This window comes from Nicotiana tabacum, chromosome 15 (genome assembly GCF_000715075.1).
Source record: "Nicotiana tabacum cultivar K326 chromosome 15, ASM71507v2, whole genome shotgun sequence".
NCBI lineage: Eukaryota > Viridiplantae > Streptophyta > Magnoliopsida > Solanales > Solanaceae > Nicotiana > Nicotiana tabacum.
In genome coordinates, this window is record NC_134094.1 from 82,111,987 (window position 1) to 82,133,792 (window position 21,806).

The window sequence follows — 21,806 nt, forward strand, 5'->3', positions numbered from 1 at the left end:
TTCAGTCTTCACCTAGACTAGAAAAAATGTATGTTTTCATTCATAAGATTGGCCGACAAATATAGAATGATCACAACAACAACAACCCAGTATAATCCCACTACTGGAGTCTGTGGAGGATAGTGTGTACGCAGACCTTACCCTTACCCTGGGGTAAAGAGGCTGTTTCCGATAGACCCTCGACTCTCTCCTTCCAAGAACTCCCCACCTTACTCTTGGGTGACTCAAACTCACAATCCCTTGGCTGGAAGTGGAGAGTGCTTACCACTAAAACGATCACAAACAAGAAATAAAATAAAAATACTCTTTAAGGGGTGAATATACCATGATATCTCATGAGATTAGTTATTCCATCTTCTATATGAGATTGCTAATCCCCACCATTTTAGTATAAAAGGTATCCCAAGATTAGTTAATATCCCAAACCAAACATAGAATAAAGTTAAATCCCAAAATTTATTCCGAAATTATTATCCTTATTCCATGTACCAAAACGACCCTTAAGAGTTGGCATCCACTCTCCACTCCTACAGTACTAACAAGCTGAGGTGAAAGGATGAGTTGCAATGGAATTTATATTTTACTCTTTACATATTTCTCCATTTCATTTCAGCGATGTTTGATTGGACACAAAGCAAATTTTTGTCGCATACTAAAAGTACATTTAAACTTGTGATTGTAAGCATATCATGATATTTTGTGACTACAAGAAAATGTTCTAAAGGTTAAATTGAGAAGTTTAAATTTAGAGTGTTTTCACGTAAAAAAAAAAAAATCATTTTTCTAAAAACGAACTAGAAATGAAAAAATATCATTCATAACGCAGTAGAGTTACTAAACATCTCGAAATTCTATAAATTCATAGAATATTCACAAAAAGATCAAAGACATCAAATATTATCTTTCTCAAGCCGTCAAAGTGATTTATAGATGTTCTTTTCATGAAGATCAAACATGCCAAGAAAATCTGCATCATGTTATGTTCGAGAAATATCACTGCGAAAAATCCAGTCAAAGAAACAAACAGAATTATATCCACAATAATTCATCAATAAAATTATTTTTCTTAAAAAAAAAAAATTAGAGGCACTGAACAATTCATTAGGCATTATGACATCTCCCTTTGGGTTGATACTACTCCTTACATCCAACCTTGTTGTTGGATGAACTATTTTAATATTAAAAATTAATGGAGTAGTAAATTTAAGTGTTAAATGGAGCAAGCAAATAAAATTAAAAATTAAGATAATTGTAAGTTAATGACTTCAGTCCCATTTTTATGAAAAATATTTTCCAGTCGTCTCACCACACACCCCCCAAATTTCTTCACCTCTCTCTCTCCGGATCTCCTAGTACTCCACTATAAATAACAAACGTTCAGCCAAGAATTTGGTGAACTGTTACTAAAATCAAAACTGTTTCGACGAAGAATTTTCATTTGCAACCATGTCAGGTACGATATTCAATTAATCTGCTTACAAATATCCAAATTCTCAGATCATGATAATTCTCGGAAAATTTGATGAATTTTAGGAGAAAATGGAGGGAGGATTCGCCGCAGCGGTAGGGCAGCAGTGGTGGTCCTCGGCGACATTGGACGTAGCCCTCGTATGCAATATCACGCTCTTTCCCTTGCTCGTCAGGTACGCCAAATTCAGAATTTAAAATGCACCTTTTAATACACGCATATACACACATCCGTCCAAATTAATGCATTTTTGGACATTTTTAACCTTCTGTTATGAATTAATGTTGAGCATTAACCTCTGAACCTGAGTTTAATAGTTTCTGGCTGCTTGTTACGTTTACGGTGTAATTAGCTACAATAATGACCTTTAGCTATAAATTATATGCTATTTAGTTTTCTCTAGTTAATTTTCTTCCATTAGGATCAAATGTGTAGGTAGCTGGAATAATGACCGTATCCGAAGAACATTGTGCAGTAGGGTAAAAGTAATTCTTTTCAAACTATATATAAATTTTTGAATCCCCTTGAAATAAATAAAAACATTTAGTGTAGTGGCAAAACTGGTTCAGAAATACTAGATGTGATATGTACGGATTTTTCGTCTGTCTCTGCCATTGTGGTCCGCTATCTGTTTGATGATCTTGATTAGGTGGTTATTCTTTGAAATGGAGCAGAAGAAATGTGTAAAGATGTGAATTTCTTTAGTTGAACGTGTGGTTATTGATTTAAGCTGTATTTATGTTGACCAAGTTCATTTTTGTTGTAAAAAGAATATCTTTGACATACTCTGGAACTGTCGTTCGTGAGAGTTGTAGAACTCTTCGATGTGTAGACTGATCTTTTTAGTTTTGGACTTCCAATCTTATTTATTTGGAGGTTACCGTTGTGCTGTCGCATATGCTTCCATTTATTACTAATGTTATTTAGTATCATGAGCTGAGGGTCTGTCGGAAACAGCCTCTCTCTGCGTACATTCTACCCTCCCCAGACCCCACTTATGGGATTCTATTGGGTTGTTGTTGTTATTTAGTATCATGGACTGTTGTAATAGAGAATAGTAAAATCTCTTGTCTGCATTAAGTGATTATATATACAAGTGACCATGAGAAAACTACTTTTTTATTTTTCAAAAATAGTGGTTGATACATCCCGGGCCCTTTACATTCTTATGTTTATGCTATTACCTCTTGCAGGCTCATCTAGAGGTCGACATTGTTGCATATGGAGGTAAGTGTCATGTAACAACCCAGTTTAAAAGAATGGTTTTATCTTCATAATGAAGTGGGAAAAGTTAGAGAAGCATTACCAGAGTCTTTCTTAGAGAAATTGAATGATTTTTTTTTTCTCCATTTCACTGTCCTAGATAATAGTGTAACATTACTGGCTCTACTTGTTCAATTTTTCTTCAGATTTACTATTCTTCTACCATTGCAATATCAGAACATTTTGAAAAGACGTGAAACCAATTTCCAGTCAGTGTGCATAATTTTGTATTGCTTGACATAAGTGCTTGGTTTGATAATCCAGTACAAACACTATATTTTTCCTTGACTTTATTCTGCCTGGTTGTTCTGATTTTCAGTTCTTAATCTTGAGTAGGTTCGGACCCTCATTCTGCTGTAAAACATCATAATTCTGTTCACATCCATGAAATGGTAATCACTGGATGGTCTAGCTGTCGTTCTGGAGTGAAAAACTCATGAAAGACATCCTCTTTTGTTGTGTATGAGTTGTTTGACTTCGACTATTTTGCCATCATGCAGACACAGTGGCCATCAAATCCTAGAAGCTTGCCAAAGATACTCCGTCCTTTATTACTCATATTTAAGCCATTGGTCCAGTTTCTTATGCTTCTATGGTATTTGTGTGTTAAAATTCCGGCACCTGATGTTTTCATAGTTCAGGTGAGCTATGAAGCTGCAAGTAGCTACTTTAATATATCTGCTACAGCTATTAAATATGTAGATCAGTTATGTGGCTGTATACATTACATTTAGTGTTTCTTGTGTTAAAAAAAAAAAAGAAAGGAACGAAGCATTTGATATTTGCGAGCCAAGCATTAAGCTAAAGGCTTGTTCTCTTTCTCAAAGTTAACCAGAACCCTTGTCAGCACTGAGGTTGCATTCTCATTGGTGCTTGAACTGCTGGTTCTTCCTTAGTTTTATAACATATTCTATCTGGTGGGTGCTGAGCTTGACTTTTGTTATGATCCACCCAAGTGCTTAAGGCATGTCCAATTTGTAGTCGAGGATTCATCAGGCACAAAACTCAAGTCCTCACGACCGTTATGTTCAGTGAGATGTTTAGGTCACTTGATTTGGCGTGCTTGAGCTTTAATTGTATCAACTAATACAGCATTTCTCCTTTTCCAGAATCCACCATCTGTTCCTACACTGGTTGCTGTAAAATTGGCCAGCTGGATTAGACGTTCCGCATTCATTATAGATTGGCATAACTTCGGATATACTCTTCTAGCATTGTCTCTTGGGAGAAATAGTCGTTTTGTCGCTTTGTATCATTGGTAATTTGTTCATCCTCATAAGTTATAAAACTCCTTGTGTTTAGCATCTGGTTTGTGAACTGTGCAAGTAAAACAAAATTTGGATATTTGGATAGGATTGAAAAGCATTTTGGGAAAGTGGCTAATGGTTCCTTGTGCGTGACGAAGGCAATGCAACATGAATTGGCTCAAAACTGGGGAATTAGGTAGGCCATTGAGCTACTTGGAATATCTAACATTCTGATTTTCTTTGTTTATGGACTTGTGCATCATCTTTGTACTTTCTGGATTCCCAGTGCCACTGTTCTGTATGATCAGCCTCCTGAATTTTTTCGACCTGCTTCTTTGGAGGAGAAGCACAAGGTGAATTACCTAGTCCATAACGTAGCTCCCCTAAGATTATACATACTTTATAATTTAACCTTCAAGTGCCAATTGCAGTTGTTTTGTAGGATTGATAAGAGTCTGAGAACGCCTTACAGCCTTCAAGACTGTCTTAGCAATGGTACTGTAATGAGAATTTCCATGTGATGTGTTGTTTCAGATAAAGAATTGATATGAATATGGCATGTTTGCAGAGGAAATAACAACGGACAATGACAATCCTAATGTAACTCTATTTACAACTCAGACTGGCTCAGATATTTCCTTGAAGTGGAACAGACCAGCGCTCATTGTAAGCAGTACAAGCTGGTCAGTTGTTTGTAAACTTAATTTAACATCCTATTGTGTTCCGACACAGTGAACCTTATATTTCTCTAATCACAAATTTTATCCTCATATAACGTGAGCATGACCATTCTTCTTCTATACCTTTTGCCCTAATCTTCATCCTGGTTTTCAGAAATTCAAAACTTGATAGTGGTGATCTACCATGTTAAGTTGTCTCACATAGTTTGTGGGATGTGGAATTTGTCTCTTACATGGTCTTAAGCAATCCTCACCTCATGAGCTATCTTTTTTGGTTGAGTTAGGCCCAAGGTCCATGTCTTTACATTCTGCAAACTTTTCTGCAAACTTGAACTCAATCGCTATCGGTTCAGTGTTTCTGAATATCAAGAAATTATGGGTCAAAGATGATTGGTCAAAACAAAAATCAAACCCACAATGGAAGAGTTCTGTCTCTTATTTGCACCATGTGCTGGAAAATTCTGTTTCTTAATTGAACCATGTGGTCATGCTCCTATTTCAAAATGCGAAGGTGGTTAAACAGTTCTAGCTATCGGTGATAGATACATGACATTGTAGTACTGATTTTTAGGACACCGGACGAAGATTTTAGCATTCTCCTAGAGGCAGCACTAATGTATGATAGAAGGGTTTCTGCATTACTGAACGAGGATGACTTAAAGAGGGAGGAAGTTCTCTGGCAGGAAATCAAGGGTGGGAAGCAATACCCTAGGTTATTATTTATAATTACAGGTAACTGCTGATCATGTGTCAAAGAGGGATTTTACTTCTTATTTTATTGGTTAACTTTAGCCTACATGTTGTTCTCACTCTGGGTTCTTTTGAAGGCAAAGGGCCTGAAAAGGAAAAATATGAACAGAAGATAGCAAAACTCAACCTTAAACGTGTAGCATTTCGTACTATGTGGCTGGCGCCAGAGGATTACCCATTACTTCTTGGTACGAGAGCTACCAACCTGTTGTCATCTTCTTGTGTTCACCTTAAAATTGTCTCAAATCCTTGGTTCCCTTGTATAGGATCAGCTGACCTTGGTGTTTGCTTGCATACTTCCTCTTCAGGGTTGGATCTTCCAATGAAGGTTTTGTTTCCAAATTCTTATAGAGCACAAGTCAATTTTTTTCCCGTGCTGCTTAAAACTTCTGTAGGCCTTATCATTGTAATTTTCCTTTCAGGTTGTGGATATGTTTGGCTGTGGATTACCTGTCTGTGCTGTTTCCTACTCCTGGTAAGATGCATGAACACGCGTTCCCCTTTTTCATTTTCAATTCCTATGGCCTCGACATTTGAAAGTCCTATAAATAATATACCATGAAAAGTTGCATATTAACCTTTCTTCACTGCCCTTTATCAAGTATCAACGAGCTGGTCGAAGTTGACAAGAATGGCCTACTCTTCTCTTCATCATCGGAACTGGCTGATCAATTTATGGTAAGCTCCTAAACAGACAAAAAATGACCTTTTATCTCCTCCTCCTTGTTCTTTTATGTTAGCCTTACATTGTAGATTTTATTAGATTCAGTGATTCGCAAGATATTGCCACAGCAAAGCCCCCAGGGCTTTGGTCTAGTGGTAAGAGCGCAACATGTGATGTGTGGTTAGGCGCACGTCAGGGGTTCGAACCCTGCTGCAGACAGAAGCCTGGTATTTAAGTGGAGAAGGGTAGAGGGGGGCCCATTATAGTTTCGAACCTCGCGCCACTGGCCCTCGAGATTTCTCGGTTATAAAAAAAGATATTGCCACAGCAAACATTATCAAGTATCAATCCCCTCAAATGGTTTATGCTTCATACTTGCATGTCTGGATTTGTTATATATCTTATTCTAGAATTAGCAGTTCCTGGAGTTAACCAGTAAGCTTACTTCCTGAGAATATTCTATCTTATTTGCTGAAGTGTGAAAACCTGTGCAGATGCTGTTTAAGGGATTCCCAGGTGAATGTGATGAGTTGAAGTCGCTGAGACAGGGAGTATTGGCAAGCAGATCTTCTGTTAATTGGGCTACAGAGTGGGAAGAAAATGCCAAACCCTTAATATCCAAGGCAAGTATATTTTTGCATACGCTTTTTGCGTCTCGATGGTCTTGTTCATTGTGTTGCAAATGGCATTTAGATATCATGTATTTAGATGGCATTTAGATATCATGTATTTAGATGGCATCTAAACACACCATGCATTATTCAGATATAACTGAACTCTAACGAAAAAAATGATCTAGTTGTGCACTACTCTTTAACTGTCTGGTATTTAATTATGCAGGTTATCTTTGAGAATTCGAGCTGATTTTAAAGTGAAATTTCAGAACTCCAATGTCTATTATCCCGTGTATCTGAAGGATTTTGGAAATTATACACTCAGCGTCATGCTGCGCCGAGCAAAAGAGGGTCCCTGCTACCCCACCCCCTCCCAGGCTCCACAGAGCAACCAATTTTTGTGGCGCTATTAGGATCATTAGTCACATATTTCTGTTTTGGTTTTGTCAGAACTGTATTTGTACAGCTGTAGAAGTGGCCATGATACACTTGAGGTTACTTGCCTTTACCTCTCTTTTTTCTTCTTCTAAGTAGTTTAACATCGTTGTTTGAAAAAAATATAGGTATTAGGGCAAACGGGCCTGCAATTTTGACTGGTAAATAGGGTGGCGCAGGCAGTGAAATTTCATTTTTATTTTTACAAATTACTGCTTTTCTTGAAAGAACAGAAAACAGCAAAACATTTAATGTAAACTAATAATAGATCAATTGGCCAAGTAGAGTTAATAGCTGAAAGATTGTGAATGGTCTTTTGTGAACTATTCTGTAAGCTGACATCGCCCATCATTATTCTTTCCTCCTTATCCTGAAAACGTGGCTATGAATGGTCATTTATCCAGCAACATATTCCAGAATGCATTTTGTGTCCCAGAACGATCATTTATCCCAGAATACATTTTCTGTGTTCTTTGGGGGGGAAAAAGGAAGAGAAATAGTGTTTGTGTATCTCTAAGCTTTTAGCGGCACAATGAAAGCTGTTATACAAGATAGGCACATTAACAACTTTAGTCCTTGTTGCTATTATTGCTGTGTCTAAATACAAACAATTAATATATCTAAATAACATTTCCGGAAAATAATATAATAAATGATGTAACAAACAGATTATTAAAATAGGTTTATTTGAAATAAAGAAGCTCTACGAAAATGTTACGCGATAGGAGGAAGCTCTATAACAAGCTTAAGACTAGCAATAATATGTAAGGGTGAATGTTGACATATTCATAAAAAGGAGTATTAGAGAACGAGAAATGTTAAATAAATATTAGACAAAATTACTAATAATCACATTCCCGGGACGGTTTAAGTAGCATATACATAAAGGATAAAATAAGAGAAACTTGCTTGAGATAATTTAGTTATGTTTACTTAGACCTCTAAATGCACTGATTTATAAATGGGAAACAATTGTCATTGAAAATATAAAAAAGACGAAATAAACCTAAAAATTGCGTTGGGAGAACTCTTTAACCTATCGTAATTCAATTATACTTTGCAAAATATGGAATGCAGCCGAAGCATACGATCCGCATAGGCAATATCAACTTATATCAAGTTTCGGTGTCTAATTGAAATCTTTGAAAGACTTGTACTTGTCCAATAGCTACGCAATATCTTTTCTTTCAAAGCCCTATTATAGAGAATTTTACCTTCCTATACACTATTTGAAATCTTATTACCCTCCATGCTCAAGTTTCAATTTAATTACATAGGCATATACAATTTATCAATTATATACATTTTAAGAATTTAATGAAAATCAATTAACTCCTAAAATCTCTCTAACGTACATATCCCACTCCCCCACGTTTCTCTCTCCATACCCCCCTCCCCCCCACGATTCTGTAGTCTCTCCCTCCATTAACGCTCCCTTCCATTTTTCTTCAAAAATCTTTTATAATCTCTCTCAATCTTTCTTTATTCTCTCTCTAAATCCTACAAAAATAGTAGCAGCTTAAATTTTTCCTTCCCTTACAATGAAGAAGAAAGGAGTTCCGAAGAATAACCCTAAAAAAGCTAATGTTGGTGATATTCTTACTTTTGATTTGGGTGTTTTCTCACAGAATTCACCCAAAAAAGTAGTGAAATCGGCACATGCAAAACTAGGGACAAAGTCCAACCTTTCCCCTCGTGAAGCTAGGGCAGAAGCTCGAACAAAACTCAAGCATGACAGGGATGCTGGTGAAGCTTCGACATCTGCTAAATCAGTAAAGAGGAAGGGCAAAAAAATTGCTCGTAATGATGATTTCGTCGAATAAGTTATCCCCAAACCTGCAAAAAAAGAATCAAAGTTTTTCCTACTGTCAAACCTTCAACAAAGAAGAAGGTTCAAAAATCACCTAAAACTATACCCAACAGTCATTGGAGAAGGTAAAATTTTAGTAGTTATAATTTTTTTTATTTTTAAGTTACAAAACTTGTTCTCATTCTCATGACCACACACACACACACTACATATTTTTTATTTTTTTGTATTTGTAGAAATTTTGTCTACATTGTGTATATTTGTTGTTGGTTATCAACTTTTCTATATTTTCCTCGAAATTGTAGGTTTCTTGTATATTATTCGAAAATATTTTATTACGGAATGTACTACATAATTTAGTTGGTTTTATTATTTATTATTTGCTCTATTTTGTAGATGTTAGTTTCATTTTCTGTAAATAAATTATATATATTATGTGTAGTTGTTACTTTCTAAATTCTTGCTCTAAACATACTTTTATCAGTGCATTTGTAACTTCAATATAGTCAGTTGTTATATATATTTAATAATTTTATAACTTACTTGTATGCAATGTATTAATGTCTTTCTGACTGTAGCTAAATTGAAGTAGAATTGTATTTTTTTTTTTTTTTTGGTTTTCAAACAAGTTTTATTAACTTACTATTTCTTTTGGTGCAGAATCGAACATTTAGAGCCTATTATTCGAAATCATGTTGTTAGGGGATGCACTACTTGATTTAGTTGGTTTTATTGGTTATTAGTTGCTCTATTTGTAGATGTTAGCTTTATTTTCTGTTAACAAATTGCATATGTTATGTCTTGTTGTTACTTTCTAATTTCTTACTCTAAACATAATTTGTAGCTTCAATGTAGTCAGTTGTTATATATGTTTCCTAATTTTGTAACTTACTTGTATGTAAGGTATTTATGTCTTTCTGATTATAGCTAAATTATAGTAGAATTGTATATATTTTATTTTTTTGTCTTCAAACAAGTTTTATTAACTTACTGTTTCATTTGGTGCTGAATCAAATATTTTTTGCCCCACATGATGTTGATTATGGTATCACTAGGTTTCAGATATTATCCGACCCCTGTTGTTCCTGGCCAAATCAATGTGTTATTTTCTGAAAATGGGTTAAAGTTATTTAAGAAGGCATGTTTTGGGCATTTTCTTTCCCTGCCCAAAATATGTATCCAAAATCAGGCAATTCACCTTCTCATGAAGTATGAATTGAACGCATTCGGTTCTGATTTTTTTACAGCATAGATAAAGGGTGAGAGACTGAACTTTGGGTTGAAGGAGTTTGCCCTTATCACTGGCCTTAGATGTTTTACAGAAGTAACAGACTTTGGTTATACAACTAAGTATGACAGTAAAATAATGAGAAGCTATTTTCCGAACAAGGAAAAAGTTGAGAAGTCATACTTGAAACAAATTGTAACCACTCGTAGTTGGGTAAATGATGAGGATGCAGTCAAGCTGTGTATTCTCTATCTGATAGAATTCTTCATCTGTCCTTCAGAGAAATATAATGGTTTGATAGACCATTTTAGATTCTACTTGGTGGACTCGGGGTAGTATGAGAATTTCGCATGGGCTATCGAAGCTTATACACAATTGTTTCAGTTCGTTAGGCACAAGCTCAACCCTTCTGTGTATTTTTATCTCATTCGAGATTTTGCACTCGCTATGCAAATATGGTTGTATGAGTGTTGCTCTACAGTCAACACTGATATAGCTGCAATGGTTGGTAATTCGATTCCCCGCATACTTAACTGGACAGCTAGTAAGGACAAGATATGGATATCTGCATTGAAAAATAGAATGATCAAACCATCATGGATTAAGGTAAATATTTTTCACTTCTATACAAATAATTTAATACAAATTATCTACACATTTAATACATATTATGACTAGGTCCCTCACTTTTTTTTCACTCAGTTCACCAACATGCTTGAAGCCCAGAAGAGCTTTCAAGAATGAATTTGCCAGACAAAGTTGAATACATCCTTGAAGAAGCTGAAACAAAGTCAGATCATCCGACAGATGCTCCATCTCCATTTCCATCTGGACATAAGCAGGCAATGTGAATAGATGACAAGAAAGATATTGTGAAACAACTAAAAAAATTAAGAAAAGATGTTGATAAGGTAACCTATTAAGATAATCCTTGCTGGTTTCTTTAATTTATGTTATGCAAATTATTTCTTTAACTCTTTCTATTTTAATACGTAGGTCGGTTCAGACCTTGGAACCTTCAAGAAAGAGGTATACCTAATTCTTGATTTTTAGTCTTCTTTATATATACATATATAAGCCTCTAATTGTAAGATACATTATAATAATTTTTTGTTCTTTAGGTCTCTAATTCTCAGATATATTATAACAATTTTTTGTTCTTTAGGTTTTTCAAGAACTAGGTAGCATTCGATTGCTACTCAATGATTCCATCAAGTCTGTATTACAGGCAATTGATGCTAAGGTTTCATTCGAAATATATTCATTTTGGACAATAATTTTTACCATATTTATGTGTATAATAATATTCATAAAGTACACAGCCTAACAAATTCCCAATGCAGTTTACTGGTAGTTCTATGAAAAATAGTGAGCATTACAAAGAAAAGAACAAACAACATAATGCGGGTAGTAGTGCTAAACCAGTGTTGACCAGCAGTAGTAAAACAAGTTTTTTTTAACAATTATAACACTATTTGATGATAACTAATCTATATTATATTTACATTATATCTACAATATATCAACATATAGCCTATATTATCAACAAATAATCTGCATTATATTTTCAATTATTCTTTTAGATATAGGGCACATGTCTGACATTTAAAATGAGGAGAATGTTCCTGTGGGTGTTGACTTATCTTCCCAATTTTAAGGGGCATTGGAAGAAGAAACTGCAGGTATCAGTTAGTACATTTTATCTACATATTGCACAATACATATTACATCAGAGCTACAGGACAGTATTTAAACAAAATAACTACAATTTATCTACAGTGTAATTTTTGTTTATTACAAATGATCTACACTTTTATTAAGTTGAACACATTTTGTAGTTACAGAGAAGGAAACAGTGCATGTGGACTCTCCAAAATAAATTAACTACAATTTATCTACAATGTAGTTTATGTTTATTACAAATGATCTACAATTTTATTAAGTTGTACACGTTTTGTAGTTACAGAGAAGGAAACAATGCATGTGGACTTTCCAAATCAGGATGCAAAACTTCGCATACAAGGAGGGCATTTAAATGAGGAGAAAGAGACTATGCCTTTGCAATTTCCCATTTAACAAGCTTTCATATAAGTTTCATTTTCCCAAAAGAACTAATGCAACCAACATACAATATTGTTCTTTTGTTTTAAATATTGTAGGTGAATTAGCCGACTACATCAATGTAGGTGATTCGGATAATGACTTCAGGTCTAGAAAAAGGGCAGTAACACTTGATGATTTTGAGCTTCGAGAGAACTTCTCACAGATTGTTAAGTTCGGAGAGGTAAATGAAGATGAAATAACCCCTGTGCATCAGGGAAGATGTCACGACCCAAAATCTCACCACAGGCGTCGTAATGACACATAGTCTCTAAGACTAGGTAAGCCGATTTCTATTATATTTTAAAGCTATTTTTTTTGAATTAAATCTAACAGCGAAAATAATTACAATACACAACCTCCCAAGACTGGTAGTACTGAGTCACGAACTCTAACTGAATACATGGAATGATCACAAGGACAGAATATACAATACTGTTTGATTACAAATTAACAGTATAATAAAATGAAAAGGCTCCAAGAGACTGCGACGGCCAAGCAGCTCTACCTTGAATCCTTATGATCGCGCTTTAACTCTGCTCAAGTCTGATATCTTCAATACCTGGCTCTGCACAAAAATGTGCAGAAGTATAGTATGAGTACACCATGGTCGGTACCCAGTAAGTATCAAGACTAACCTCAATGGAGTAGAGACGAGGTACAATCAAGACACTCACTAATCTAATAACCTGTGCAATATAATATACAAAATAATAGGAAAAAAATAACAATAGGACAACATGGAACAACCAGTGATATGCACAGTAGACAACAAGAATACCATTAATATTACTCAACTATTAATAAACACAAGTACACCCAATTAAATCAAGTCCTTCAAATAAATGTCTTTCACATATAATTCTTCCAGATAACTCTTTTCAAATATAATTTTCTCAAATAATTATTTTTCAAATATAATTCTTTCAATAAATCTTTTCAAATATAATTTCCTCAAATAAATATCTTTCAAATAAAATTCTTTCGTATAATACTTTCTAAGTAAAAATCCTTTCAAATAAATATTTTGAATACAATTCTTTCAATTAAAAAGTTACCATGTGACACCTCATTTCATAATCATAAAAATACGAGTCTCAACCCTTTTTTATATTTTTCGTAAACACGGGTCTCAACCCATTTTTATATTTTTACGGCACCTAGTGCCCATAATTAAATCATCATATTTTTTCCAACACCTCGTGCCCTCATTTCATATCACAACTGCACGGACAATTCACGTGCCAATTATCATTATCATTTCATCACAGCACCTCGTGCCCACATTTCATATCACAACTGCACGGACAATTCACGTGCCAAATATTCTCATTATTTACTCACGGCACCTCGTGCCCACATTTCATTTTTATAATCCGCCTGACAATAGCCACGGGCTCTCAGTTTCAACATAAATCAGATTGTTATCAATTTACCAATAACAAGACAAGTTGCACACGGTATAGAAATAAACACAAGAAAATCACAACATCACATGAAAATTATCAACACCACAACCCCATATCATCACATATCGTCCCTGACAATAGCCACCCTTATCGCTCCTATTGCCACCCTTATCACTCCTATAGCCACCCTTATCGCTCCACCCAGACAATATCAATAGCCACCCTTATCGCTCCTATTGCCACTCTTATCGCTCCTATAGCCACCCTTATCGCTCCGCCCAGACAATATTCCAACAAACACAACAACAGTGAAATGCCACCCTTATACCCACATAATATCAACGGTGAAATGCCACCCTTATCTCCCCAAAATAGTAACTCACACAACACAACAATTTACACGGAAAATTAACACGACAATATAATAAAATCAATTCATATCACAATTTGCCCAATAGCCACAACCAAATTCCAAAGATATAACAAAATCAATTAATTTCACAACAAATAGCCCAAGGCTCCACACAATGTATATAACACCCAAAACAATCAATAGAGATATAAATTACTCAGCATAAAGCAAAACCTTTATTAATACAAATTTAGATAATTATATTAACACTTATTCTTAAGCTCGCTTAAATTAATTATTTGCATAAGAAGATTCATATTGGAATTAATTTCCAAGAAATATTAAACCAACAATACTCACGAAATTTCATAAATATTTCAAGTAATAATCACATCAAATTATCATATAAAAACAAATTCAACAATAAGGATTTAGGTATGGCAAACAAATGATTTAATAATTTTTCATAATTTTCCAATTTACTACGCAATAATGCCTAAGACTTTATTTCAATGAATTTTGCACGTATAAGCCCGAATACGTACTCGTCACCTCGCGTACACGGCTTTTCACATTTCACAAATGGCACATAAGACTCAATGCCTAAGGGGTAATTCCCCCACTCGAGGTTAAGCAAGACACTTACCTTTTTGAAGTTAGGCCGATATTCCAAAATAGCTTTCTTGCTTGAATTGGCCTCCGGACAGCTTAAATCTATCCAAATTAATTGTATAACTTTATTAAAATTCATCGGAAATAATTTCGGATAATAATACGTCGACTTAAAATTTTATTCCAAAAACATCAACAAAAGTCAACGCGGGGGCCCGCCCCTCGGAACCCGACATAATTTCATGAAATCCGAATATCCATTCCGATACGAGTTCAACCATACCAATTTTATCGAATTCCAATAACAACTCGACCTCCAAATTTTAAACTTTCGTTTTTGGAAGATTTTGTAAAAATCTTGATTTCTTCCATTTAAAAAAACGATGAATATAATCATAGATTCATGAAATATAATCACTTTAGGATATAGAACACTTATCCAAGTCAAAGTCTTAAAGAACTCCTCCAAAATCGCCCAAACACCGAGCTGCAAAATCTCAATCGAAAAATGGCGAAATGACCATTTTTGGTCCTTAACATTCTGCCCAGTTTCGCATCTGCGGACGAATTTTCGCACCTGCGTGCTCGCTTTTGTGAGAGAAATCTCACTTCTGCGAAGGCCACTGCCCAGTCGACCATCGCATTTGCGGAAGTTTTTCTGCTTCTGCGGGAATCGCTTCTGCGATGCCCCTCCGCTTCTGCGCCTTCTCTGCCCGCTTCTGCGCTTCCGCAAGTGCGGGATTTTCTTCGCACCTGCGACCACTGCCATGCCCTTCCATCTTCGCTTATGCGACTTAAATCTCGCATTTGCGATCAATTTCATCGCAGATGCGATGAAACTAGTGGCAGATTTCCAACAGACCTTTAAGTCCAATATTTGGTCCGTTTAACCATCCGAAACTCACCCGAGGTCCCCGGGACCTCAACCAATTATACCAACATGTCCCAAAATATAATACGAACTTAGTCGAGGCTTCAAACCACATCAAACAATGCCAAAATTACAAATCGCATATCGAATCGAATTATAAGTTTTTTAATTCTTCCAACTTCTATATTTTACGCCGAAACGTATCAAATCAATCCGGAATGACTTCAAATTTTGCACACAAGTCATAATTGACGTAAGGGAGCTATTCCCATTTTTGGAATCGAAATTCGACCTCGTTATCAAAAATTCATCCATCGGTAGGATTTTTTCCAAAATCTTCTATTTTCCAACTTTCGCCAAAATGTGTCGAATTGTCCTACGAACTTCAAAATCCAAATACGAACATACGCCTAAGTCCAAAATTATCATACAAAGCTATTGCCATCATCGAAATTCTATTCCGGGGTCGTTTGCTCAAAAGTCAACTCCCCGGTCAACTCTTTCTATTTAAGCTTCAAAATGAGAATTTTTCTTTAAATTAAATTCTGAATCTTCCGAAAACCAAACTCGACCACACACGCGGGTCATAATATATATTGTGAAGCTTCTCGAGACCTTAATTTATTGGACAGGGCATAATTTCTTAAAACGACAAGTCGGGTCGTTACAGAAGAACAAGGGTTCCTGGAAAGCATGCCAGATCCCCCTTTCTCCCTTATTTCAGTTCTGGGGGAAGCATTTTTGTTGGACCTCCTACAATTTTTAACATCAAGCATCCATTTACTGGGGTTATTAGCGACGATGTTGATCTTGACTTGTTGGAAGAATTCAATAAGTGATTATATTTAGGTACCGACAAGGTTTCAAAGAGGTTATATTTTACAATATTTTTTATATTATCGAGTGCATACAATTTATGGATTTCAAATTTAAACTACATAATAATTGTACTTGCTGTGTCTTTAAATAAGAGGAAGGCGCCTTATACTTTAAAAGACAACCAGCTCAATCTGTTGTTTGATCTTGGAGTGGAGAAAGTTGATAAAACTGACTGGTTTTATACTTTGGCACATCCCGGGCAAGTACTCAACAACACGGTACACACATACCCTGGCAGAATTTAATGATTAGCTGTAATATTATGTTATTTTAGAAATATGTAGATTTTTTGTTTGAAAATTGTAGTTAAATTGTATGAAGCATTGAGAAATAATGAAATCTGTTTTTTTTGTTGCAGCACATTGATGTTATTTTATACTATTTGAGGAAGTGAGGAAAGTATGGTCCTGAAAATAAAATACGGTTTACAACCACTAACAGTATGTTCAAAACTAGAATTGAACAAATTTATGAGAGGTACATTAATGCTCCTGCCGATAAGAAGCTTGTTGTTGTCAAACCCCATAACGTCGTAGCGGAATACATATTGGGGTACCGATTACTTGCAAATGTTGCGTGGGACAAAGTTGATTTTGTGATTATGCCCATAAACATTATGGAGAAATTTCATTGATTGTTGGCTGTGTTTGACATCACCGATAGGGTTCTATATGTTTATGATTCTATGGTCTCTTCACGAAATCACAAACTTGTTGAATCTGTTGTCGACAAGTTTGCTATTATGATCCCCCTCTACTTATCATGCACCGGCTTCTATGGCAAGCGTCCAGACATCAACTACAAGAACACAAAGGCATACATTGAAAAAGGTGTTACTGACCCTCTTGACATTCAGTGATTGGTCGGTGAGATACCCCATCAAAAAGAAGGATCACCGTATGTGCTGCTTTTCTTCTATCTATTTAACTAATTGTATTTTACATTGAATGCTAAAACTTTTCCCCTATTATTTTTTGCAGTGACTGTGGTGTATACTTGGCGGCATTTGCAGAATATGTAAGCATTGGAAAGCTATCGATTTCAAAGGAAGACCTTTCTGATATTGATCAACACCGTTGACGCTATGGAGCGCTCCTTTGGGATTATGCTAGGAAAAAGCAAGAGCTTGGTGCAATTAGTGAAAGTGAGGTAACTGGAAGATTAGCAAGAAGAAAAGTTACACCAGCTGTGAACGAAAGAACACAAGTCCGAAAAAAGAAGAATTAGTTGCCCTTTTCAGTAAAAACAAAAATTATAGTTAAAGTGTTTAGATGTAGCTGGATTGTAGTAAAGTTGTAGACAAATTATTTATTAAGAAAGAGTCAGTTGTAATTTATTTGTAGTAGATTTGTGCTACAGTTTTTTTTACCTTTTGTGTTGTTATTTTGTCCATAATTCTACTACATAGAATAGAAAACATATGTGGCTTTTTCTTTGGTTGAAAGTTGTTAGTACTTGATCTCGATATTGGTACTATATAATTTCTTTACAGCATAACTATAATTATTTCTACAACTATTATACAAAAATACATAATCTATTCAATTTAGCAGTGTTGTTAGGAAAGGGTGAAAGTAATAAATAAACTCAGTATTTGAACAAAACAACTACAAATCAATTGCATTAAGAGTTGAAATCTGTTTAGCAAACATTCATTATACGAGACAATGTTTATTCAAATTAACAACACATTTACACCATAACTATAATTCTCCAGAACAGAACAAATACAACTTCATATGTCTTAAAGGACAGATTATCATCAACAGTACTCAGTAAAAAAAAACTTTAAATTTTATCAATTTTTATTTCCTTTTGGGAGCATTCATACAAGATCTTTTGTTATGCTCTTCTACTCCGCAGTTGCCACATGAAGCCTTGTACTTTTTTGCATTTACTTCATCATATGGTTTGTATCTTTGTTTTTGAGGTCTCCCTGGCTGCCTTTTCCCGGTAGGTGGCTTTACAACTTCTTCAGCTATATGTTGTGGCACATTCCATTTGCTTTCGTCAGGCAGTGGGTCTACTGGTATTTCATAAGTCTGCATATGTCTCTCGCTCGTGTAATAAGGAGAATAATAGATTTCATAAGGCTCAATCCTGTGCCTCAAAGCCACCAAAGCATGTGCACAAGGAAGTTCATCAAGCTGGAATTATCCACAACTACATCTCTTGTTGTGAAGGCAAACAATGAAGCGCTTCACACCATCTATCACAGTATGGATGTAATATGTTGAAGCCCTCACCTACAATTTCATTACAAACACACAACAATTTGTCAGCAACATATACAAAACAAAATAACTGCAATTATACAACAACTTTTTTACAATTAACAGTATATATTTAGTTTGACTAAATCAATGATCTGATGTTATTGGCTATAGCTTACTCTCATCTTTTGCGATAATGTCCTGTTGTCCTCCAACTCTTTGTTGTATTTTTTCCCAAGGTATGTGAACATACCCTTTGCATTCAATAACTTTTCATTAGTCCAATGTTCACGAAGAGTCCTCATGTACTCTAATAGTTTCACTACGGGCAGCTCTCTTGCATCTTTGGTTACCGCATTCAATGACTCTGCAATGTTTGATGTCATCGTCCACGTTCTGTTCACTGTAGCATGTACCCGAGACCATATTTGATAGCTAATATCGTATAGGTATGCTTTAACACGTGTGTCGATCTCTTCAATCTTTTACATTCTTTCATTAAATTCATCAAGCGTATATGATCGTGCCGTGGCAAAGTACAATTCGCTTAACTTTAGATGACCCTTCTAGAACTTTGACCTTACATTTGTCCAAATATGCCACATGCAAGCATAATGTGTCATGCCTGTATAAACAATAGATGTTGCCTTCAAGATACTCCTATTCCGGTCCGAAACAACACACATATTTGTTTTTTCACCATATGCATGTTTGAATTGCTCAAAAAATCACCTCCATGATGCGTCATTTTCTGAATCAACAACGGCGTATGCTAGTGGTAATATGATACCTATCACACATGTGGCAGAAAAAAATTCAATTTCTGTAATAAAACTTGAGAATATAAAAAATACAGTCTCGAAAACAACTTTATAATAATATTTTTATAATTAATCTACATTACCTGTTGCATCCATTGTGCTAGTTGTTAGCATGATTCCCATATATGCCGACTTCAAGAAGGTGCCATCAACTACTACAACTGGCCTACAATGCTCCCAACCCTTGATGGACGTACTAAGTGCAACAAATACATACAAGAAACAGTCATCTTCAGACTTCTGTAATTTCACTACCGACCCCGGATAAGTCTTCTCCAGAATATACAAATAACTCGGCAAACAACTGTAGGAATCAGCAGGATGACCTCTCAAAAATTCCAAAGCCTTTTCCTTCACTCTCCAAGCTTGCATGTATGTTAAGTTCACACCATGATCCGACAACATGTCAGTTTGTATGTCTTTTGGTGTGTATATTGTCTTATAATCTGCATATTTTGGCATCACCATGCTACAAACTACCATGGCAGTAGGTTTGCATTGTATGTATGTGTTGTCCATCTAAGAGCATGTGTGCAAGCTGTTGAATTTTCGAACCTTGAACAATGCTGATTCATTTATGCTGGTGGACTTGAAGTGCCACGTACAATTGTCACCAACACATACAAGGCAGTAGCTACAAAATAAAAATAATTCAAAAAATATTATGGAAATTGTAGCTGCAAAATACGAGGTCGTTTATGCACAAAACTTATTTTAACAATTTATATACAAAAAAACTACAACTTATACACAATATAAATTTGACAAATAAAATGTTCCTACCTTCTTGCACTAGACCTTTTCACCCTAAATTAAAATTTATTCATGACAGAATAGTATTTCATTGCACTGACAGTTGTTTGCTTGTCTTGGTAAACTTGGCCTACTTCAATTACATTTGGCGTATGTTCTGTTATGATCATACTTTCATATTCCACAATTTCCGGAGATGTTTTCATATCAATCAACTTCACTGTTCTTGAAATTTCTCCAATTGTATTACAATTGCTTGACAATTGTACCATGTTAGTGTTATGATAATCAGAAGATCATGCACTCAATTAATAGTATATCAATTCAGACCTCTGTATATTCATGTGTTCAATATTTGACAGAATGCTGGTAGAGGCGTAACAGTTGAACTACATTTGTTATGTAGTAAAATTGTAGATAATATATAGAAAAATTATAAAACACTTGAAATTGAAAAAACATTAGCATTGGAAATCAGAGCAAACCTGCAATTGTGCTCGCATTCGACATACTGCATTCCAAATCGAAATCACACACTGTTATACACAACAGATACATTCCTAAGTTTTTGTTTTCCTTTTTCGTCTCCATATACACTCGAACTCTCATATCGCTCCGAATTTCTATTGGAGGACAACGTTCATTGATAGTGTATTTGATTTCGATAATTTTTGCGGAGGTATCGATTATTAGATGCTCTGCAATTGCAGAATTTAATTGACTATAATTTGAATCGTCATTGACTACAATTCCGTCAACATCAAAATCTTTGTATCTCTCAACGCTATCTCACCGACCATTGAGGTGAAGCAAAATCGCTAATTTTGACATTATGTCGCGAAATTCAATTCAATTGTAGCTAATTGTTTACAATTGTTTTGTTTAAACCCTCTGTTTATGAAAAAATAGAGAAAACAAGAGAAAACCAGAGAATAGAAGGATGCGATTATAACCAGTGAAAATCTGCGTAATAGAAGGATTATACGAATATGTTGCCTTCATAATTGGTGCGACGATTGCGTCAGTAAAATCTCTAAGCGATCCCAAAAATTCCGCGTCTAAATAAGGAAGACTATCGCAGGAAGGATTCTAGTTTAAACAAGTGTATAGATTTTGTAACTAAATCGTGTTTAGGTCGGGTAAATTCAAAAATATGGACATTTATCGTAATAAAGTTTCAAATAGTGTATATGAACGGAAAAATTGATGAAGCCTGTGCATCACACGGCCCAAACATGTTACTAATACATAAACCATAAGCTCTCCGTAAAATACCTATAACATGACTCTTTCTTTACAATATGCGTAGTATCGTATGACTTTTTCCTTATGATATGTGCAAAAATAATACATAAATATGGTTCCCTTCCAACAACCAATCCTCATTTACAACATCTCTGATCTAAAAACTAACTTGATGATAGAGAAGGAATTTCTGGTTATATGTTGCAACTGCATGGGGTATCAAGAGTTCAAGAAAAGAACCGCAATATGGTGTTTAGAGACTAAACAAACCAAGTTCACTGGCTCATTCCTTCTTGAATGTCTATATGATGACGGCTTCCAAAAAATTCCAGTCCTATGAGATCTGTCAAACCATTTGGGACACCACACAATTACCACCAAAGGCTGCAACT

General features: G+C 35.2%; 2 protein-coding genes across 2 annotated transcripts; one reads left to right on the forward strand and one right to left on the reverse strand.

Annotated features, from left to right (window-relative positions):
- Nucleotides 1-1,258: 1,258 nt before the first annotated feature.
- LOC107778138 (UDP-glycosyltransferase TURAN) lies at nt 1,259-7,421 on the forward strand. The gene is made up of 17 exons (XM_016598342.2): nt 1,259-1,453; nt 1,534-1,643; nt 2,662-2,695; nt 3,068-3,123; nt 3,232-3,372; nt 3,841-3,989; nt 4,085-4,174; nt 4,265-4,331; nt 4,410-4,473; nt 4,547-4,661; nt 5,230-5,390; nt 5,486-5,596; nt 5,675-5,736; nt 5,831-5,883; nt 6,011-6,086; nt 6,567-6,695; nt 6,913-7,421. The coding sequence occupies exons 1-17, from the start codon at nt 1,447-1,449 to the stop codon at nt 6,934-6,936; spliced, it is 1,449 nt and encodes a 482-aa protein (XP_016453828.1). The 5' UTR covers nt 1,259-1,446; the 3' UTR covers nt 6,937-7,421.
- Nucleotides 7,422-18,187: 10,766 nt separating this feature from the next.
- On the reverse strand, nt 18,188-19,935 carry LOC107778139 (uncharacterized). Its single transcript, XM_016598344.2, has 6 exons — nt 19,500-19,935; nt 19,328-19,385; nt 19,136-19,220; nt 18,775-19,077; nt 18,572-18,628; nt 18,188-18,529 (listed from the first exon to the last, which is right to left on the reverse strand). Exons 1-6 carry the CDS (start codon nt 19,933-19,935, stop codon nt 18,188-18,190), a joined length of 1,281 nt encoding a protein of 426 aa, XP_016453830.2.
- Nucleotides 19,936-21,806: the final 1,871 nt, after the last annotated feature.